Source organism: Carcharodon carcharias, chromosome 25 (genome assembly GCF_017639515.1).
Source record: "Carcharodon carcharias isolate sCarCar2 chromosome 25, sCarCar2.pri, whole genome shotgun sequence".
Taxonomy (NCBI): domain Eukaryota; kingdom Metazoa; phylum Chordata; class Chondrichthyes; order Lamniformes; family Lamnidae; genus Carcharodon; species Carcharodon carcharias.
This window is the reverse complement of record NC_054491.1, coordinates 26,562,666-26,586,410: the sequence shown is the minus strand read 5'-3', so window position 1 is coordinate 26,586,410 and position 23,745 is coordinate 26,562,666. Positions and strand designations below refer to the sequence as shown.

Below are 23,745 nucleotides of genomic sequence, written 5' to 3'. Positions count from 1 at the left end.
AACAATTGTGGCCCCAGCACTGATCCCTCTGGCACTCCACTAGTTACAGGTTGCCATCCTGAAAATGCCTCCCCGTATCCCAACTTTCTGTCTTCTATCAGTTAGCCAGTCCTCTATCCATGCTAACATACTACCCCGAACACCATGGGCTCTTATCTTATTAAGTAGCCTTATGTGTGCTACCTTATCGAACACCTTTTGAGAATCCAAATATATTACATCTACTGGTTCCCCTTTATCTATCCTGCTTGTTATCTCCTCAAAGAATTCTAATAAATTTGTCAGGCACGACTTTCCCTTCATGAAGTCATGCTGACGCTGCTGGTAATATTATACATTTCTAAATGCTCTGCTATTACATCTTTTATAATACTCTAACATTTTTCCAATGACGAATGTTAAGCTAACTGGCCTATAGTTACCTGTTTTTTGTCTCCCTCTCTTTTTGAATAAGGGTGTTACATTGGCAGTTTTCCAATCCTCTGGGGCTTTTCCAGAATCTAAGGACTCTTGGAAGATTACTACCTGTGCATCCACTATTTCTGCAGCTATTTCTTTTAATACCCTAGGATGCAACCTATTAGGTCCAGGTGACTTAACATAAGAACATAAAAACTAGGAGCAGGAGTAGGCAATTCAGCCCCTTGAGCCTGCCCCACCATTCATTACAATCATGGCTGATCTCATTTCAGCCTCAAATCCAATTTCCTGCCCTCTCCCCATAACCTTTCAACCCAATACCAATTAAAAATCTGTCTACCTTCTCCTTAAATTTATTCATCGTCCCGGCATCTACTGCGCTCTGAGGTAGTGAATTCCACAGATTCATGACCATTTGAGAAAAGTAATTCCTCCTCATCTCTGATTTAAATCTAGCACCCCTTAGCCCAAAACCATGGCCTCTCATTCTAGAATGCCCCAGAAGGGGAAACATCTGCTCCACGTCTACCTTGTCTATCCCCTTTAGCATCTTATATACCTCAATTAGATCTCCTCTCATCCTTCTAAACTCTAGCGAGTATAGGCCTAAACTGCTCAATCTCTCCTCATAAGACAAGCCCCGCATCTCTGGAATCAATCGAATGAATCTCCTCTGAACTGCCTCCAATGCAACTACATCCTTCCTCAAGTAAGGGGACCAAAACTGTGCACAGTGCTCCAGGTGCGGTCTCACCAATGCCTTGTACGGTTGCAACAACACTTCCCCATTTTTATACTCTATTCATTTAGCAATAAATGCCAAAATTCCATTTGCCTTCCTTATTACCTGCTGTACCTGCATACTAGCTTTCAGCGATTCATGCACGAGGACACCCAGATCCCTCTGCACTGAAGCATTCTGAAGTTTTTCTCCATTTAAATAATAAGTCGCCTTTTTATTCTTCCGGCCAAAATGGATAACCTCACACTTATCCACGTTAATCTCCATCTGCCAAATTTTGGTTCATTCACCTAACCTGTCCACATCCATTTGTAAATTTATTTCTTCATTGCAACTTACTTTCCCACCTATTTTGGTGCGATCTTCAAATTTAGCTACAGTACCTTCTATCCCTGAATCCAAGTCAGTAATATAGATTGTAAATAATTGCGGCCCAAGGACAGAACCCTGTGGGATCTGACTAGTTACAGCTTGCCATCCAGAAAAAGACCCATTTATCCCAACTCTCTGCTTTCTGTTTGTTAGCCAATCCTGTATCCAAGCTAATATATTACCCCTAACTCTGTGTGATCTTATCTTGTGTATGAATCTTGTGCGGCACCTTATCAAAGACCTTCTGGAAGTCCAGACATACTACATCTACAGGATCCCCATAATCCACTTTGCTTGTCACATCTTCAATGAACTGTAGCAAATTAGTCAAACACGATTTACTCTTCATAAAAACATGCTGACTCTGATGGATTGCATTTTGACTTTCCAAATGCCCCATTACTACTTCCTTAATAATGGATTCCAAAAATTTCCCAACGACAGACATTAAATTAACTGGTCTATAGTTTCCTACTTTCTGCCTCCCCTTTTTGAATAAGGACATTATATTAGCATTTTTCCAACCCACTGGAACCTTTCCAGAATCCATGGAATTTTGGAATATTATAGCCAATGCATCCACTATCTCCGCTGTCATTTCCTTTAAGACCCTGGGATGTAGGCCATCAGGTCCTGGGGACCTGTCACCCTTTAATCCCAATAGTTCGCTCAGTACATTTTCTCTAGTGATGGTGATTGTTCTAAGTTGCTCCTTCTCTATACCCTCTGCACTACCTGTTACAATTGGGGTGGTACTAGTGTCCTCCACCGTGAAAACTGAGGCAAAATGTTGATTAAGCGTCTCTGCCATTCCTGTGTTCCCCACTATTAACTCCCCAGTCTCATCTGCCAAGGAACCAACATTTGCTTTAGCTACTCTCTTTCCTTTTATAAACTTGTAGAAGCTTTTGCTATCAGTTTTACATTTTGCGCTAGTTTTCTTTCATAACTTACCTTTGCTCTTTTTATTTTTTTTTAGTAACCTTTTGTTGATCTTTAAAAGTTTCCCAATCTTCCAGCTTGCCAATGATCTTTGCAATTTGGTATGCCTTAATTTTTGCCTTTATGTTATCTTTAACTTCCTTGCATAGCCATGGATGCTTTTTCCCCCCTCTTACCATCTTTCTTCCACATTGGGATATATTTTACTTGGGAGAAATTGAATCTCTCCTTAAATATCTGTTCATCAACTGTCCTACCTTGTAGTCGTCCTGTCCAGTCCACCAGGGCCAAATCTGCCCTCGTGCCTATGTAGTTACCTTAGTTTAACTCCAGAACACTCATGTGGGACTTGAGTTTCTCGCTCTCAAACGGAACTTGAAATTCTAGCATGCTATGTTCTCTCTTCCTTAGAGGATCCTTTCCTATGAGATCATTAATTAATCCCATCTCATTACACAAAACCAAATCCAGAATAGCCTGTTCCCTGGTTGGTTCTACAACATATTGCTCCAAGAAACGATCTCTAATCTCCCTCGAGGTTACCCTCGCCAATTTGATTAGTCCAGTCTATATGCATATTAAAATCACCCATGATTATTGCCGTGCCTTTCTTACATGCTCCCAGTATTTCCTGGTTTATACTGTGCCCTACTGCTGTACTACTGTTTGGGGACCTGTAGATTACTCCCACCAGGGGCTTCTTTCCCTTGCTATATATTTCTACCCAGACTGACTCCATGTCTTGCTCTCCAGTGCTTATATCATTCCTCACTATAGCAGTGATCTCTTCCTTTACTAACAAAGCTACACCACCTCCTTTTCCTTCCTGCCTATCCTTCCGAAACACTAAGTACCCTTGGATATACAACTCCCAAACCTGTTGTCCCTGTAACTATGGCTCAGTAATCGCCACCAAATCATACCTATTTATCTCTATTTGCGCTGTTAACTCATGAGTTTTATTCCGAATGCTACGTGCATTCAGATACAAAGCTTTTAAGTTTGCCCTATTGTCAATTTTCCCTACTCTTATATGATTCTTTGGTGCAATATGGCATTCACACACTCTGTCCCTTCCTTTCACTTTTTGGTAACAATCAGCCTCGTCACTAACCTGCACTCTTACCCTCTCCTTAAACTTTGATTTTTTATATTTCCAATAACCCTCCCCCCAACTATTTAGTTTAAAACCCCATCTACAACCCTAGTTAGGTGATTCGCCAGGACACTGGTCCCAGCCTGATTCAAGTGGAGCCCATCTGAACGGAATAGCTCCCTCTCATCAGCCTTTAGCCCTATTAATTTCCCTAGTACTTTTTCTCTAGTAATAGTTATTGTATTTATTTCCTCCCCCTATCCACTTTTTCCCCTTGATTACTTAATATTTTTGGAATGCTATTAGTGTCTTCTGCCATGAAGACTGATGCAAAGTATTTATTCAACTCCTCTGCCATTTCCTGGTTCCCCATTATTATTTCCCCAGCCTCATTCTCTAAAGGGCCTATATTGACTTTTTATGTAATAAGCTCTGAGACACCTTATTGAATTCCTTTTGAAAATTCAAATACAGGTATACAATCCTGACTGATCCCTGCCTATCTATCCTCCTGGTTACACACTCAAAAACTCGAACAAGGTTCGTCAAAACAGTTCGCCATTCCGTTAACTCTGCCTAATCATAGTGATTTTCTAGGTGCCCTGTTTATCTTCCTACTATTATGGAAGTGTAAGAAATTAATAAGAGGTGCAAAAAGGGAGCTTTAATAAAAGCCTGAAAGGATAGTAAAGCTAACAGCAAAGGTTTTAATAAATACATTAAGTGAAAGTGAGTGGCTTGAGGGACATGTTCCATCAAAGGCAGATGCAGGTGAGACTAAAATGTATATTAAGGAAATTGCAAACTAATCAAAAACGGACTTTGTATCTGTTTTCATGTTAGAGGAAGAGGACAAAATCCCAGTTGGGACACAGGAGTCACAGGAAAGAATTTAATAAATACAATTGTTTAAAAAATGGTAATGGAGAAAATAATAGGACTTAAAACAGACAATTCACCAGGATTTGATGGTTTCCACCCCAGAATATTAAAATAGGTGAAGAATTTGCAAATGCTTTAGTCATAATTTTCCAAAGTGCTCTAGATTTGAGAATTGTACATTTAGAATGGAAAATTGCAAATCAGAGGAAGTGCAAATGCTGGTCTAGAAGGTGGTTCTGGGATCTTAGTTTTTCTTCATATTTTTAATACTTAGGTGAAAGAGTAGAGAGCTATAGATCCAAATTTGCAGATGATACTAACTTAGGAGGGACAGTAAGCAGTGCAGAGGGGAAGCGAAGTTACAGAGGGTCACAGGCTAAGTGAGTGGGGAAAACTATGGCAAATGGAATTCAATGTAGTGAAAGGTAAGGTCAACCACGTTGGGTCCGTGAAGGATATATCAGGATGTTTTCTAAATGGTGAGAAATTAGAGCCTGTGGACATGTGCATGAGTCATTAAAATCTAGTGGACAGCTACAAAAGTAATCAAAAAGCTAATGGAATGTTGGCTTTTATTTTGGGTATAAAGCCAAAGGGAAGGAAGTTGCACTCTTGTCAGACTCCCCATTTAGAATAACAGTGCTCAGTTCTGGGCAACGCACCTCAGCAAGGATATATTGGCCTTGAAGAGAGTGCAGCACAGACTCATGGAAATAATACCGTGACTTAAATTGCGAGGGCTGGTTGCATTAACTAGGCTTATGTTTCTTTAAGTATAGAAGATTGTGGATTAATCAATCAAGTTATGAGAGATAATTAAAGGATTCGATAGGGTAAATTGACAGAAACTTATTCCTCCGGTGGAAGAATCCAGGACAAGGAGGCATAACTTTAAAATTAGAGTGAGGCTGTTCAGTGTGATGTCAGGAAGCACTTCGTCACTCAAAAAACAGTGGAAATCTGGAAACGTCTGCTGCAAAAGCCAGTAGGTACTGAGGAATAATTGCAACTGTGAGGAATGAGATTGATAGATTTTTGATGGGTCAGTTAGAGTTGAGGTCTAGGTTAGCCATGATCTAAGATCATGCTGGAACAAACTCAAGGAGCTGAATGGCTCCCTCTCCCTGTGCACTTATTCATCACTAGAAAGTTTCAGAACTTTGGTCAATCTCACTTAGATCTGGAGGCAGGACAGGGAAGGTTCACTAGATTGGTCCCTAGAATGAGAGGGTTGTTCCATGATGAGAGGCTAAGTAAATTGGGCCTAAACCCTCCGAAGTTTAGAAGATTGAGAGGTGGTCTCATTGAAACATACAAGATTCTGAAGGGGCTTAGATTAGATTCTGAGAGATTGTTTCCCATGGCTGGGGAATCTGGAACAAGAGGGGCTTAGTCTCAGGGTAAGGGGCTGATCATTTAGGACCAAGATGAGGCGAAATTTCTTCACTCAAAGGGATGTGAATCTTTGGAATTCTCTATCCCAGAGGGTCATGGATGTCCCATTGTTGGATATATTGAAGGCTGGGACAGACAGATTTTTGTTCTCTCAGGGAATCATGGGATATGGGAGTGGGAGATAAAGTGGAACTGAGGCCAAAGGTCAGCCATGATCGTACTGAATGGTGGTGCAGGCTTGATGGGCATTTGGTCCACTCCTGCTCCTATTTCTTATGCTCTTATCTACATTCCATTGCTGTACTACTCAGACTCTCACCAACTGCAAAAACATTGCAAAGACTGGCACAGAAAGTCACACTCCAAGCAGCTTCACTTGTTGTAAAGTGGGTGTTCCAAACATATGGACAGCAACATTTCAAGAAGGCAGCCCCCACCTTCTCAAAGGCAATTAAGGATGGGCAATAAGTGCTGGTCCTGCCAGCAACACCCACATCCTACGAGTTACTTTTTTTAAATGAATGATTCCTCATTTGATCTAAGGAGGTTTGAATAACTTGCCAATTTGAAAGTAGATTGCCTCCAGTGACTTTATCCAGTCAATATCGGGAGGGAGGTGTAGGGGGAAACCTCACCTAAAATGTGGTACATTTTCACTCCTTTTTTTAATTTGTTACTTGTCTCATATATTTTATATTTCTCAGGTGCTATTGCCTGTTTAACTTTCATTCATGCAGGAGACAAGAGAGGCCTGGGAGTGTACCAGGACCCTGGGCGGGGTGCTCAGAAAGAACTAACTACATGTACAAGTTTTTAAGCCACCTAATTGGCTCCTGGACAGTCTCACTCTCAACCATTGTGTTGTGAGCTCTTACCTGGGAAGTCTTCTGATGGGAAACCTGGAATTAAAGAGAGCAGCTCAAGTTAGAGAGGCCAGCATTGATCACGCAGCAACTTAGCCAATACCATTCAGTGATGATCATACAATGATACAGCACAAAAGGCAGCCACTCAGATCATCCTGCCTGTGCCAGTTCTTTGAGTGAGTTGGCAATTAGTCCTCTTTTCCCATAGCCTTGTATATATGTTTTTTTCCCTTTGAGTATTTATCCAATTCTCTTCTGAAAACTATTATTGAATCTGCTTCCACCACCCATTTAGACAGTAAATTCCAGATCATAGCAACTCATTGCTTTAACAAATCCTCAGCTCTACTAGTCATCTTCAATGTGTCCCTCTGGTTATCAACTCTTCTCTCACTGGAAACAATTTCTCACTTACTCTACCAAACCCTTTGTGATTTTGAACACATCTGCCAAATCTCTCCCTGACCTTCTCTGCTCCAAGGAGAACAATCCAGCTTCTCCAGTCTCTCCTCATAAGTGAAGTCCTTCAGCCCTGGTACCATTCTAGGAAATCTCCTCCACACACTCCCAAGGCCTTGGTATCCTTCTTAAAGTGTGATGGCAAGAACTGGACACAATCCTCCAACTACAACTGAATTAGTCTTGCGTAAAGGTTTAATGTTTTTGTACTCTATGAATTAAGTCAAGGGTTCCATATGTTTTTTAGTAGTCTTCTCAACTTTTCCTGCCAGTTTCGTAGGTTTATGTACATACACCCCAAGAACTCTGTTCCTGCTCCCACTTTTAAATGTATTGTTGAATTCGTATTGCCTCTTCTTATCCTTCCTGGTAAAATGTATCACTTTTCACTTCCCTGCATTAAATTTCATCTGTTCTGTAGCTGACCATTTTACCTAAAACATCCTCCTCTTTTACAATCCTGTATACACTCCGTACCAGTATTTTCTGCCCCTTAGGACATTTTGTATCCACATTGCTACTGGCCTTTGAATCCCATGGGCTTTAATCTTCCTGATAGCAGACCAGATCAGTGCTAACAAGTCCATTATGTGGTACTTAATCAAACACTTTCTCAAAGTCCATGTTGGGGGAGGTGATGGCATGGTGGTATTGTCACTGGACTAGTAATCCAGAGACCCAGGGTAATGCTCTGGGGACCCAGGATCGAATCCTACTACAGAAGATGATGGAATTTGAATTCAATAAAAATCTGGAATTGAAAGCCTAATGATGACCACGAATCAATTGTTGTAAAAACCCAGCCTACATGTGACTCCAGACTCACAGGAATGTGGTTGACTCTTAAATGCCCTCTGAACTAGAGGGCAACTAGGGAAGGGTAATAAATGCTGGCCTGGACCAGCGACGCCCACATCCCATGAATGAATTTAAAAAATATAAGCAACAGCAACCATACTATCCTCACTAACCCTCTCCCTCAAACATGACTTTAAGAAATCTATACTGGCTTCTATTTATTATCCCACATTTTCCAAGTGAGAATTAATTTTGCTGCAGATAATTGTCTCAAAGTTTCTGCATCATCGAAGTTAGGTTGACCTGTTACCTACTTTATCCCCCTCCCCTTTATAAACAGGGTGTAACATTTGCAGTCCTCCAGTTTCCTGGCATCATCCTTGTAACCGAAGCAGATTCGAAGATGATGCCTGGATCCTCCGCAATTTTTATCTTACCTTTCCTGAGCAGCCTATGATGTACCCCATACAGACTTTTCTGCACTGTCATGTTCCCAATAGTGCAGTATAACTCTGTACCACATCCAAACTGGAAGGGGCCAGGGGGCATCAGTTGATAAAATTGCAAAAGTAACAGCTCTATTCAAGAAAGGGGACAGACAGAAAGCAGAAAACTAGGCAAGTTAGCCTAACATCTGTCATTGGGAAATTGCTAGAATCCATTATTAAGGAGGTAGTAGCAGGACATTTGGAAATTCATAATACAATCAGAAACACTCAATATGGTTTTATGAAAGGGAAATTCTGTTTGACAAATTTATTCGAGTTCTTTGAGGGTGTAACAAGCAGGGTGGGTAAAGGTGAACCCGTAGAGATGTAGTGTATTTGGATTTTTAAAAAATTTGTTTATGGGATGTGGGTGTCACAGCTAGGCCAGCATTTATTGCCCATCTCTAATTGCCCTTGAGGTGGTGGTGATGAGCTACCTTCTTGAACCACTACAGTTCATGTGGCGTAGGTACACACACAGTGCTGTTAGGGAGGGAGTTCCAGGATTTTGACCCAGCGACAGTGAAGGAACAGTATATTTTCAAGTCAGGATGGTGTGTGACTTGGAGGGGAACTTCCAGATAGTGATGTTCCCATCTAACTGCCTTTGACCTTGTCCTTCCAGATGGTAGTGTTCGTGCGTTTGGAAGGTGCTGTTTAAGGAGCCTTGGTGAATTCCTGCAGTGCATCTTGTAGAAGGTACACACTGCTGCTACTGTATGTCAATGAATGTTTAAGTTGGTGGATGGGGTGCAAATCAAGCGGGCTGCTTTGTCCTGGATGGTGTCAAGTTTCTTAAATACAAACATACGAATTAGGAGTAGGCTATTCGGCCCCTCAAGCTTGCCCGCCATTCAATGAGGTCATGGCTGATCTGATTGTGGCCTCAACTCCACATTCTGCCTTGGTAACCTTTGACTCCCTTGTTAGTCAAGAATCTATCTACTTCTGCCTGAAAAATAATCCTGCCTCCACTACTTTTTGGGAAGAGAGTTCCAAAGATTCACGACATGAGAGAAAAAAGAAACTTCTCATTTTCATTTTAAATGAGAGACACCTTATTTTTAAACTGTTGCCCCCACACCCCCCCCCGCTCTCCCCCGACTCTGCCCCGCCAGTTCTAGATCCAAATTCTGTTGGAGCTGTACTCATCTAGGCAAGTGGGGAGTATTCCATCACACTCCTGGCTTGTGCTTTGTAGATGGTGGACAGGCTTTGGGGAGTCAGGAGGTGAGTTACTCGCTGCAGGATTCCCAGCCTCTGACCTGTTCTTGTAGCCACAGTATTTATATGGCTGGTCTAGTTCAGTTTCTGTCAATGGTAACCCCCAGGATGTTGATAGTAGGGGATTCAGTGATGGTAATGGTATTGAATGTCAAGCAGCGATAGTTAGATTCTCTCTTGTTGGAGATGGTCATTGCCTGACACATCTGCGGCATGAATGTTACTATTTTCAAAAGGAATTTGATAAGGTTCCACATAAAAGATTACAACGCAAGTTAAGGGTTCATGGCGCTGATGGTGAATTTTAGCATGAATACAGGATTGGCTAACTACCAGGAGTTGGGATAAATGGGTCATTTCCAGGTTGGCAAAATGCAATTAGTGCAGTGTTACAGGGATCGGTGCTGGGCCACAACTATTTACGATCTATATAACAACTTGGATGAAGGGACCATTGCAGCAAAAGTTTCTAATGATATAAAGAAAGGTAGAAAAGCAAGTTCTGAGGAGGATGCAAAGAATCTGCAAAGGAGTGGGGTAGGTGGACAAGACCATAATGAGATCAACTGTGGTCTTTCTGAATGGAGCAGGTTTGATGGGCCGAATAGTTTAATTCTGCTCCTATTTATTATTCTCTTATAAGGACCACAAGGATGATTGTCTAATTTACACCCAGATCTCAGTGTGAACACTGCAGGAATTTCTCCTCCTCTGTTACCATGGCAAGCATCAGAACAGACTACAGGCTCTTACTAACTGGCTGAAAATATTAATGGAGACAGAAGCCTCAGATGTGCCAATTCCAAAGATTCCAAAGATCAGTAGTTTATAGAAACATCCTGACACAAAACCTCAGGAGGTTGCTGGAACTTAAGAGAGAGCAAAGTTTGGGGTTCCTGGATCAATCCCTTCAACACAAATTTAGTTGATGTGATATTCGGGAGACAGGATCAAGCCTTAGGATGCTGGGCTCAATTGGGTCAAAAAATAAATCAGCCACCCTACAATGAGGATGTATGTATCCCAGGGAGAGTCAGCATGTGGATCCCAAACCCTAGAAAGGGTCAGAGTGCATGGAACAAAAATAGAAAATGCTGGAAAAACTCAGCAGGTCTAACAGCATCTGTGGAGAGAAAAAAAGCAGAGTTAACGTTTCACATCCGTATGATTCTCCTTCAGAGCTAAAGAGAAGTAAAATAGAAAACTATTCTTTAGTTCAGGAGAAGAGTCATATGGATTCGAAACGTTAACTCTGTTTTTCTCTCCACAGATGCTGTTAAACCTGAGTTTTTCCAGCATTTTCTGTTTTGGTTTCAGATTTCCAACATCCGCAGTACTTTGCTTTTATCAGAGTGTGTGGAACCCGTAGCCTAGTGAGAGTCAGTGTGGAACTCTATCCCGGTGAGAGAAAATGTCTGCATAACCCACCCCCAAGTGTGTATGGACCCGCACCCCAGAAAGAGTCAACATGTGGATCCCATACCTAGCCAGGGTCAGTGTGCACGTACAACTGTACCCCAGTGAGAATCAGTGGGTGTGAAACCCGTACCCCAGTGAGAGTCAGTGCGTGCGAAACCCATACCCCAGTGAGAGTCAGTGTGTGTGAAATCCGTACCCCAGTGAGAGTCAGTGTGTGTGAAACCCGTACCCCAGTGAGAGTCAGTGCGTGTGAAATCCGTGCCCCAGTGAGAGTCAGTGTGTGAGAAACCAGTACCCCAGTAAGAGTCAGTGTGTGTGAAACCCGTACCCCAGTGAGAGTCAGTGTGTGTGAAACCCGTACCCCAGTGAGAGTCAGTGTGTGTGGAACCGATACCCCAGTGAGAGTTAGTGTGTGCGAAACCTGTACCCCAGTGAGAGTCAGTGTGTGCGAAACCCGTACCCCAGTGAGAGTCAGTGTGTGCGAAACCCGTACCACAGTGAGAGTCAATGTGTGTGAGACCCATGCCCCAGTGAGTCAGTGTGTGCGAAACCCGTACCCCAGTGAGTCAGTGTGTGCGAAACCCGTACCCCAGTGAGTCAGTGTGTGCGAAACCCGTACCCCAGTGAGAGTCAATGTGTGCGAAACCCGTACCCCAGTGAGAGTCAGTGTGTGTGGGACCCGTACCCCAGTGAGTCACTGTGTGCGAAACCTGTACCCCAGTGAGAGTCAGTGTGTGCGAAACCCATGCCCTAGTGAGAGTCAGTGTGTGCGAAACCCGTACCCCAGTGAGAGTCAGTGTGTGCGAAACCCGTACCTCAGTGAGAGTCAGTGTGTGTGGGACCCGTACCCCAGTGAGAGTCAGTGTGTGCGAAATCCATGCCCCGGTGAGAGTCAGTGTGTGCGAAACCCATGCCCCAGTGAGAGTCGGTGTGTGTGGGACCCATACCCCAGTGAGAGTCAGTGTGTGTGGAACCCGTACCCCAGTGAGAGTCAGTGTGTGCGAAACCCGTACCCCAGTGAGAGTCAGTGTGTGCGAAACCCGTACCTCAGTGAGAGTCAGTGTGTGCGAAACCCGTACCCCAGTGAGAGTCAGTGTGTGCGAAACCCGTACCCCAGTGAGAGTCAGTGTGTGCGAAACCTGTACCCCAGTGAGAGTCAGTGTGTGCGAAACCCGTACCTCAGTGAGAGTCAGTGTGTGTGGGACCCGTACCCCAGTGAGAGTCAGTGTGTGCGAAACCCATGCCCTAGTGAGAGTCAGTGTGTGCATAACCCGTACCCCAGTGAGAGTCAGTGTGTGTGGGACCCGTACCCCAGTGAGAGTCAGTGTGTGTGGGACCAGTACCCCAGTGAGAGTCAGTGTGTGTGGGACCAGTACCCCAGTGAGAGTCAGTGTGTGTGGCACACGTAACCCAGTGAGAGTCAGTGTGTGCGAAATCCATGCCCCAGTGAGAGTCAGTGTGTGCGAAACCCGTGCCCCAGTGAGAGTCAGTGTGTGTGGAACCCGTGCCCCAGTGAGAGTCAGTGTGTGTGAAACCCATACCCCAGTGAGAGTCAGTGTGTGTGGAACTGTACCCCAGTGAGAGTCAATGTGTGCGAAACCCGTACCCCAGTGAGAGTCAGTGTGTGTGAAACCCATACCCCAGTGAGAGTCAGTGTGTGCGAAACCCGTACCCCAGTGAGAGTCAATGTGTGCGAAACCCGTACCCCAGTGAGAGTCAGTGTGTGTGAAACCCATACCCCAGTGAGAGTCAGTGTGTGCGAAACCCGTACCCCAGTGAGAGTCAATGTGTGCGAAACCCGTACCCCAGTGAGAGTCAATGTGTGCGAAACCCGTACCCCAGTGAGAGTCAGTGTGTGTGGGACCCGTACCCCAGTGAGAGTCAGTGTGTGCGAAACCCGTACCCCAGTGAGAGTCAATGTGTGCGAAACCCGTACCCCAGTGAGAGTCAGTGTGTGTGGGACCCGTACCCCAGTGAGAGTCAGTGTGTGTGAAACCTGTACCCCAGTGAGAGTCAGTGTGTGTGGGACCCGTACCCCAGTGAGAGTCAGTGTGTGTGGGACCCGTACCCCAGTGAGAGTCAGTGTGTGTGAAACCTGTACCCCAGTGAGAGTCAGTGTGTGTGGGACCCGTACCCCAGTGAGAGTCAGTGTGTGTGGGACCTGTACCCCAGTGAGAGTCAGTGTGTGTGAAACCTGTACCCCAGTGAGAGTCAGTGTGTGTGGGACCTGTACCCCAGTGAGAGTCAGTGTGTGTGGGACCTGTACCCCAGTGAGAGTCAGTGTGTGTGAAACCCGTACCCCAGTGAGAGTCAGCGTGCATGGGGCCCGTACCTCAGTGAGTCAGGGACAAAAATTCACAGGAGGAGCTGCCTGTGAAGTCAAGTGTATAACAGTCTGGACTCAGAATTGGGCTGATATCAAGGGTGTTGGGAAGAATCTGCAACCCCATGATAAATATGGCCACACCTCCCGGCTGCACAAATGAGTCCCACAGTCCAACATCCATCACAAACAAAACTACAATTCCCAAATGCATTTTACCAATGCTGAAAGGTTACAATCTCTTCTCTAGATTATTGCTTTTCAATTAGACAGGAAATTAATCCACAGGTCTGAAATGGGTCTTTTTAAATTCATCTTTCCTGGAACATTAACCTGGTATTTTGAAGGAGTGAATTCAGTTTAGAGAATGCGTAATAAAATTCAACACAAAACCACTGCAAAATATTGTTACAGATTGATGGGCACTCCTTGACGCCTATCGTAGTTTGCCCACAGATACAGCAATCTGAGAAGGAAAAAGCCAGGCTGTTACTCATTCTGACCCTACTACACTAAAATTGGTTCAGACAGATGCCGGAAAGATAATTCACTGACATCTGTAACGGTGCTACACCTACCCAGCCAGACTGGAGCTGTATGAAAGGGCCAAGTGGTTGATAAACAAGTCTGTTAATTAACCCATTTCAGACACAACCCATTGAAAAACAGTTACTAAGTGAAACACGGACATTTCCTGTCAACACTGGAGAACAAACAGCTGGGCCTGCACTGTTTACCTGATCATTAATCAAACCAAACAATTTCCATCGTAACATATCCTTCAGCTGATGGAAACGCTGGGCCAGAGGTTTTTCAAAGCACGGATTCTGTACAGGTCAAAGGAAGCTCACTGCAGCCTGCTCCCTGTGCTCATTCTCTGTCACGTCGACGAAGATAATGGGGGAGGCAGTGCTGACCTGTCATACACGCCTCCTTGAACAATCTCTCTCAGAATCCTCCACTCCAATCTTAAAAGGGCAATGCTGGGTCAAGTGCTCAGTGACCACACCCCCCAATCTCCGAATGTGCTTTGCAGCATCCAGAGTCACAGAAATGGATGATACAGGATCATGGATCTGAATCTTTAATTCCCTTTCATCCTTCCCCTCTTTGCCCCTCCCATCCCTATCTCCCTCTCTGGCCCCACTCCACTCCCCCGGCCTCACCCCTCTCTCTCTGGCCCCAACATCCCCTCTCCAACCCTCCCTCCCCACCCCCCTCCTCTCTATCCCCAACCGCTGCCACCCCCCACCACCAGCTCCCTGGTCCCAACCCCTCCCCCCCCACCAAAGCCGCCCCCTCCCTCTCTTCGTTGTAACCCCCACAGATGCTGTCCATCGTTTCAGTGTTTACAGCATTTTTAGTTTAGCTTTTCGGCATCCACCAGTTACATCACACTGCTCTATGCTACAAATTTCACTACATTTTCCACAAAATAATCATCGGAGAAAAGAAAACTCAACAGACATACGACAATAAACACAACCCAAAACAACAGGAAGAAGCAGCAAAATACTGTGGATGCCGAAAAGCTAAAAAAAAATTAAAACGCTGTGAACACTTAAACAATGGACAGCATCTGTGGGGGTTACATCCAAGAGAGGGAGAGGTACTTGGGACCAGAGGGAGGGGGGCCGGAGAAGGCGAGGGGGGAGAGAGAAAGAGAGAGTGAACAGAGAAAGCTCAGAAAAAGACAGACTCAAGTACAGGAACAGGTGGATGTCTTTCAGCCCCTCAAGCCTGTTCTATTGTTCTATAGAATCATGGTCAATCTGTACCATGACTCCATGCCCCTGATACATCCGTCTATCTCAGTCTTGAAAGCTCCAACTGATCCTTGGCATCCACAGCCTTTTTGGGAGCGAAAATTCCTGATTTCCTCTACCCTTTATGTGAAAGAAAGTTTCCTGAGATCACTCCTGATCAGCCTAACTCCAATTTAAGATTGTGTCACCCTGTTCTGAGCAACCAGAGGAAATGGTCTTTACTCTGTCAAATCTTTTATCATTTGATCACCCTCCAATCTTCTAAACTTGAGAAAGACAAGCCACGTTTATTCAACCTGTCCTGGAATAAATCACCTGGTTTCATTCAGCTGATTTTAATTCTGGTAAATCTGTGCTGCCTCCTCTCCACGGCCAATATTGCTGAGCTGCAATTCCTGAAGCTGATGGCTGTACTCAAGGTGGGGTCTGACCAAAGCACTGCATAACAATCACTACCTTCCCCTTTCTAATCCAACTCCATGGAGAGATTACAGCCAATTTTAATCACTTTCTACAAATGTGCACTAGCTTTTGCGAATTTGCATAAATCACCCCCAAATCACTTTGCTCAGTTATAACTTCATGTCTCGCGCCATTCAGAAACTACAGAGATAGGGGAGAGAAACACAGGCACAGGAAACAGGAAGAATGAAAGAGTAAAGAAAGCAAGAAACACAGACACAACAGGAAGAAAGGAGAAGATGAAGTGAGTTGAGAAAGATACTTCAGTAAAAGTGGAAAATAAAGGTCTTGCGCTTTGCCCACCTTATATTGTGCACTGCCTCTTACCCAGTCAGGAAGCACAGCATTTACTGAGTAACTGATCTTCGGATTACTGTCATTTAGAAATTCTGTTGTAAATTCTGTACAAAATTTAATATCTGCTATTATATTAGAGAATTGTGTGGGGGGAAATGGTGTAGGTCAGAGGAGTTGTAGTTTTACAGCAATGTGATTATTGCACTGCATTACATGGTGTTATATCTGCTTTGTCCCTTTATTTGTTTTAATATCTTGAAGTTAATTGAAAGCAAAGCACAATCTAAGCTTGAGAGAGAAACTGCTTCTCTGCAGATTGGCAGATCCTTGTAAATTGCTGCTCAGTGTCAAAAGTTACCAATGAAAATTTTGCTGCGTTTTTGCCCAATATTGTTTTAAAACTGCAATGCAATAATTTGCATGTGATCAACTTGTCAAATATGTTAACACTGAAATTCTTGCCAATGGCATCCACCTCTTGAACACAACTTCTTTCTTATATGATTTGTATGTCAACATTTATATAAAGGTCAAACCTGTCATTCTTCTGTAGCTCACAGAAATCAGCAGCAAATCACAAGTGGACAGGAACATAATCAAATCCACTGGGAAATTACTAACCACTTCTGAAAACTTCCAATCTTTCAAAATATTTGTTCCCAATGTCAGTGGCAAAACCAAGAGGCTGGAAGCCAATCTGAGCAAAGGCAGTAGTGCAAAAACAGAAGGAGAGGCACTTCTGGTAACAGTGGCACAAACTGTTGATTGTTGGCCACAAACTCCAATACTCACCACAGCTCTTCTAGTGACCAGCCGAGCATCAGGCAGAAGCACTAAAATGGACACAGGCTTTGGCTAAGGCTGGCCCATCCCAATGGATGCAGCATCAGTCAAGTGAGCAAGTAGGAAATAGAGCACACACTACAATGGATGTCTGTACTTAAGGGAGAGGACAGTGATGGGCTGATGCTTAAATACAGCAATGGTGAGGTTCTACCTCAAGAACGTTACAAAAATGCTAGGCGATGTTAAGTACTGGATGATTAGACAGGCGGTGAGAGAAAGAGACTGAATCATAAGTGTTGAGAGAGCAACAATACAACTGAGGGAAATGAACAGATACCACGTGACTAACAATGGCCATTCTCAGCTGGCAATGGGTTTTTGGTGCTGGTTGAGGTGTCCTTGCTGCTTCATTATCCCCTGACTATACAGTAGCTGAGGAGCAGTGTGTTACTGGGTTTCCAACAACCCCCTTAAATCAGCAGAAATAAAAACAGAAAATGCTGGAAAAAATCAGCAGGTCTGGCAGCATCTGTGGAGAGAGGAACAGAGTTAATGTTTCATCTTCAGTGCTCCCCCACTCCTCACTCCAGCGCTGTGAACTTAATGCCCACCACCTCTCACCGCACATCCTCAGTTACAGTTAGTAAATACACAACAGTCATCGGTAATAAGGACACAGGAAAACTAATTCTCACAGACTCCTGCTCAGCAGCAAGAGTCAGTCACTGATGCTCACTGCTTGCTTCTCATTCTGAGTAACAAGCTGCAAGAACCTGACACATTCACTTCTGAAACTTTACCCCTTCACCCCACCCCCCCACCACCCCAACCTGAGTGTCACAGAACATTAACCCCTCAAACAACATCACTAAAGCAGATTGTCTAGTCATTTTCGCATTGCTGTGTGTGGGATCTTGCTGTGCGCAAATTAATCACCGCTTTTCCTACATTGTAGCAGTGACTACACTTCCTTGGCTGCAACATGTTTTCAGATATGTCAAGGTTGTGGGCGGTGTTATGGAATTGAAAGTCTTTCTTTCTTTATGGGTATCCTTAAGCAGCAACAGTACAAAGATAAAGTCTTTAATTCTTGTTCCTGCACCCCTACCTCCACATGGTTGAACCCTCTCCACAGCTCCCAACATGTGACCCCTTTCCCCACCCAGTTCACTCACCACTGCAATCCCTCACACTGCTCACCTGCCCACTGTATCCTCTCTTGTCTGTCCCCCCACCTCGGTCTTTTGACACAGGCACTTCCTAAAGTCACTCAGACCTTGAAATAGACCTGCAGGTGAGTGAAGCTGATCTGCACTCAATGTTCCACTTGCCTCATGCACTGAGACTTTAGTAGGACTTGCTCAAGTATTTACAAATAACAAATTTCTCCCTGAAATGTAAATTCAATGTTCCATCGTCATCCTTTTATCAATCCCCAAGGTGGTTCCCTTGCCTAACAAGAATCTATCTACCTCTGCTTTAAAAATATTCAGTGACCCCACCTCCATCACCTTCTAAGGCAGAGTTCCAAAGTCGCACAACCCTCAGAGAAAAAAATTCTCATCTCTGACCTAAAAAGGCGACCCCTAATTTTAAAACACTGCCCCCTAGTCCTGGACTCACCCACCTGAAGAAACATCCTTTCCACGTCCACCTTGTCAATGCCGTTCAGGATCTTATATACTTCAATCAAATCACCCCTCACTCTTCTAAACTCCAGTGGAAACAACCCAGTCGGTCTAACCTTTCCTCATAAGACAGCCCACTCATTCTATCTCATTATTCACCTATTAAACCTCCTCTGAACCGCCTCCTCTGCATTTACATCCTTCCTTAAATAAGGAGACCAAAACTGCACACAGTATTCAAGGCGCAGTCTCACCAATGCCCTGTATAACTGAAGCATAACATCCTTACTTTTATGTTCAATCCCTCTCATAATAAATTATAAATAATCTAAAACCCCTCAATAATAAAACCTCGCAATCCATTAGCCTTCTTAATTACTTGCTATACCTGCATATTAAGTTTTTGTGACTCACATACTAAGAATACCTAGATCCCTCCATACCTCAGAATTATGCAGCTCTTCTCCATTTAATACTCTGCTTTGTTGTTCTTCCTGTCAAAGTGAACAACTTCACATTTTTCCACATTAAACCCCATTTGCCAGATCTTTGCCCACTCACTCAACCTATCTATATCCATCTGCAACCTCCTCATGTCCTCTTCACAACATACTTTCCTACCTTTGTGTCATCTGCAAATTTAGCTACTGTCTTCGCTCCCCTCATCTAAGTCATTGATGTAAATTGTAAAAAGTTTAGGCCCCAGTAGGGGTTATGGACTAGGTGCAGGTCAATGGGACTAACGGAATAATATTTCGGCACAGACTAGAAGGGACGAATGGCCTGTTTTCTGTGCTGTAGTGTTCTATGATTCTAGTAGAGACAGACGCCTGTCGGACTCCATTCGTCACATCCTGCCAATCAGAAAAAGACCCATTTATGCATAGCTCTGCTTCCTGCCAGCCAACCAATCTTCTGTCTATGCTAATATGTTACCCCCTACACCATGAGCATTTAGTTTACATAATAATCTTTGATGCGGCACCTTATCAAATGCCTTCTGGAAATCCAAGTACACCACGTCTACAGGTTCCCCTTTATCCACCACACGTCACTCCTTAAAAAACTCTAATAAATTGGTTAAACTTAACTTTCCTTTCACAAAACATTGCTGACTCTTCCCAATTGCCTTAAGCTGTTCTACGTGCCCAGCTATTACCTCCTTAATGATTGATTCTGATAACTTCCCCATGGACAGACGTCAAGCTAACTGTTTCCTGTTTTCTGCCTCCTTCCCTCCTTGAATAGAGGGGTTATATTTGCTACTTTCCAGTCTGATGGAATCTTTCCAGAATCTAGCAAATTTTGGATAATTAACACCAGCACATCGACTACCTCATTAGCCACCTCAAGACCCTAGAATGTAGTCCATTGGGACCCGGAGACTTGCCAGCCCACAGCTCCATCAATTTGCTCAGTACCATTTCTCTAGTGATTTCAATTTCACCAAGTTCCTTTCTCCCATTCACCTCCTGATTTGCAGCTATTACTGGAATGTTTTTGTATCCTCTATAATGAAGCAAAATATTTGTTCATTTCTTCTGCCATTTCCTTATTATCTATTATTAACTCCCCACTGTTACTCTCTAGAGGACCAACACTCAATTTACTTACTCCTTTCCTTTTTAAATACCTGTAGAAACTCTTGCTATTAATTTTTACATTTCTAGTTAGCTTCCTCTCAAACTCTAATTTCTTTCTTCTGATTAACCTTTTAGTCATTCTCTGCCATTCTTTATATTCTGACCAATCATCTGTCCTGCCACCCATCTTTGCGGAGTTGTATGCTTTCCTTAACATCTTTAGTTAACCACAGATAGAGGGTCCTCCCCTTAGAATTTTTCTTTATAGTAGGAATGTACTTATCCTGAATACTCTGAAATATCCCCTTAAATGTCTGCCACTGCTTCTCTATTGATCTATCCTCTAGCCTAGTTTCCCAGTTCACTTCAGCTAGCTCAGCTTTCATCCCCACAGGGTTGCCCTCATTTAAGTTTAAGATACTAGTCTTAGACCCACTCTTCTCCCTTTCAAACTGGATGCAAAAATTCAATCATATTGTGGTCGCTGCTACCTAGGGATGCCTTTACTCTGAGATCATTAATTAATCCTGTCACATTACACAATACCAAGTCTAATATAATCTGCTCTCTGGTTAGTTCCAGAACATGCTGCTCTAAGAAACTATCTCAAAAGCATTTTAAGAACACTTCATTCAGACAACTACTGCCAATCTGATTTTTCCAGTTTGTGTGTAGATTAAAATTACCCATGATTATTGCTGTCCCTTAATCACAATATTTTCTCTTGAATACTTTGCCCTACACTGTGGCTATTGTTAGGGAGCCTGTAGACCACTCCCACTGATGACTTATTTCTCCTATTATTTCTCATCTCCACCCAAACTGATTCTACATCCTGATCTCCCGAACCAAGCTCATCTCTAGCTATTGCATCAATGCCCTCTTTGATTAACAGTGCTACCCCTCCACCTTTACCCAGCTTCCTATTCTTGAATATCACGTACCCTTTAATATTAAGGACCCAATCTTTGCCGTTCTGCAGCCACATCTCCGTAATTACTATCAGATCACATTTATCTACTTCAATGTGGGCCATCAATTCATTCGCTTTGTTTCAAATACTACGAGCATTCAGATGGAGAGCCTTCAGTAATATCTTTTTGTTACCTTTGTAATATCTAATCTTGACTGATATACTCTTAAGTTTCTTGTGAGTCTGTGCGCATGCGTGTGTGTCGGGTGGGGGAGACTGTGTGTTTGTGTGTGTGTGTCTGTGAAAGGGTGTGTGTCGGGTGGTGGTGACTGTATGTGTGCACGTGTGTCGTGTAGTGGTGACTGTGTGTGTGCGTGTGTCGGGTGTTGGTGACTGTGTGCATGCGCATGTGCCGGGTGGTGGTGACTGTGTGTGTGTGTGCGCGTGTCGGGTTGTGGTGACTGGGTGAGTGTGTGCGCCTGTGTCGGATGGTGGTGAGTGTGTGTGCATGTGTGTCGTGTGGTGGTGACTGTGTGTCTGTGCGTGTCTGTATCAGGTGGTGGTGACTGTGCATGTGTGTGTCCACATGTATCGTGTGGTGGTGACTGTGTGTGTGTGTGTGTGTGTGTGTGTGTGTGTGTGCGCGCGCATGCATGTGTTGGGTTGTGGTGACTGGGTGCGTGTGTGTGCGTGTGCATGTCGGGTGGTGGTGACTGTGTGTGCGCGCGTGTGTCGTGTGGTGGTGACTGTGTGTGTGTCTTGGGTGGTGGTGATTGTGTGTGTCTTGGGTGGTGGTGACTGTGTGTGTCTTGGGTGGTGGTGACTGTGAGTGTGTATGTGTGAGTGTGTGTGTCTGTGTCAGGTGGTGGTGACTGTGTGTGTGTGTGTGTGTGTGTGTGTGTGTGTGTGTGTGTGTGTGTGTGTGTGTGTGTCGGGTGTGGGTGGCTGCGTGTGCGCGCATGTGTCAGGTGGTGGTGACTGTGTGTGTGCATGTGCGTGCGCGTGTCGGGTTGTGGTGACTGCGTGTGTGTCGGGTAGTAGTAACTGTGTGTGCGCGTGCATGTCTGTATCGGGTGGTGGTGCCTGCGTGTGTGTGTGCGCGCGTGCATGTCTGTATCGGGTGGTGGTGCCTGCGTGTGTGTGTGCGTGCGTGTGTGTGAGAGGGGTGGTGATGAATGTGTGTGTGTCGGGTGGTGGTGACTGTGTGTGTGTGTGCGCGCGCGTGTCGGGTGGTGGTGACTGTGTGTGTGTGCGCGCGTGTGTCGGGTGGTGGTGACTGTGTGTGTGTTGGGTGGTGGTGACTGTGTGTATGTGTTTGTGTGTATGTGTGAGTGTGTGTGTCTGTGTCGGGTGTTGGTGACTGTGTATGCGCGCATGTGTCAGGTGGTGGTGACTGTGTGCACGCGTGCGCGTGTCGGGTTGTGGTGACTGGGGTGTGTGTGCGCTTGTGTCGGGTGGTGGTGACTGTGTGTGTGTGTCGGGTGGTGGTGACTGTGTGTGTGCGCGCGTGTCTGTGTCGGGTGATGGTGACTGTGCGTGTGTGCGTGCATGTGTGTCGTGTGGTGGTGACTGAGTATGTGTGCACGTGTGTCGTGTGGTGGTGACTGTGTGTGTGCGTGCACGTGTGTCGTGTAGTGGTGACTGTGTGTGTGCGTGTGTCGGGTGTTGGTGACTGTGCACGCGCATGTGTCGGGTGGTGATGACTGTGTGTGTGTTGTGTGCATGTGCGCGCGCGTGTCGGGCTGTGGTGACTGGGTGAGTGTGTGCGTCTGTGTCGGATGGTGGTGACTGTGTGTGTCGGGTGGTGGTGACTGTGTGTGTGCGCGTGTCTGTGTCGGGTGGTGATGACTGTGTGCGTGCATGTGTGTCGTGTGGTGGTGATTGTGTGTGCGTCTCTGTATCTGGTGGTGGTGACTGTGCATGTGTGCGTACACGTGTGTCGGTGGTGGTGACTGTGTGTGCGCACGCGTGTCGGGTGGTGGCGACTGTGTGTGTGTGTGCACGTGTGTGTCGTGTGGTGGTGAGTGTGTGTGTGTCCGTGCGCATGTCAGGTTGTGGTGACTGGGTGCATGTGAGTGTGTGTGCGTGTGTTGGGTGGTGGTGACTGAGCGTGTGTGTCAGGCGGGGGTGATTGTGGGTGTATGTGTCTGTGTGTGTCGGGGTGACTCTGTGTGTGTGTGTGTGTGTGTGTGTGTTGGCCGGTGGCGACAGTATGTGTGTTTGTGTGTGTATGTGTGTCGGGTGGTGGTGACACTGTGTGTGGGGGTGACTGTGTGTGTGGGTGTGTTTGTCTGAGTGTGTCAGGTACGGGTGACCGTGTGTATCTGTGGGGTGGGGCAGACTGTGTGTGTGTCGGCTGCGGGTGACTGTGTGTGCTCGTGTTTGTTGGGTGGGGGTGAGTGTGTGTGTGTATATCGGGTGGGGATGACTATGTATGTGTGTGCGTGTGTGTGTGTCGGGTGGGGTGACTGTGTGTGTATATCAGGTGGGGATGACTGTGTGTGTGCCAGTTGGGGGTGACTGTGTGTTTGTGTATCGGGTGGTGGTGACTGTGTCTGTGTGTGCGTGTCAGGTGGTGGTGACTGTGTGTGCGCGTATGTGTGCGTGTGTGTGTGTGAGGGGTGGTGGTGACTGTGTGTGTGTGTCGGGTGTTGGTGACTGAGTGTGCATGTGTGCGTGTCGGGTTGTGGTGACTGGGTGCGTGTGTGCACGTGTGCGTGTGTCGGGTGGTGGTAACTGTGCGTGAGCATGTGTCAGGTGGTGGTGACTGTGTGCGCGTGTGTCAGGTGTGGGTGTGTGTGTGTGTGCGCATGTGTCAGGTGCTGGTGACTGCGGGTGTGTGCGTGTGTCGGGTGGTGGTGACTGTGTGTGCGCGCGCGTCAGG

General features: G+C 45.2%; 1 protein-coding gene across 5 annotated transcripts in view; it reads right to left on the bottom strand.

Annotated features, from left to right (window-relative positions):
- LOC121269557 (rho guanine nucleotide exchange factor 12-like) overlaps positions 1-23,745 on the bottom strand; it is a 135,688-nt gene that overhangs the window by 78,399 nt on the left and 33,544 nt on the right. For 3 of the 5 annotated variants that reach the window (XM_041174242.1, XM_041174238.1, XM_041174241.1), the window contains exon 2: positions 6,725-6,748. The exons of 1 other annotated variant lie outside the window; for it this stretch is intronic. In XM_041174242.1, coding sequence (XP_041030176.1) covers positions 6,725-6,748 — 24 coding nt within the window. Of the gene's footprint in view, positions 1-6,724; positions 6,749-14,163; positions 14,321-23,745 lie in introns of those variants that run through there. One more of the 5 variants, XM_041174239.1, reaches the window with a different exon arrangement.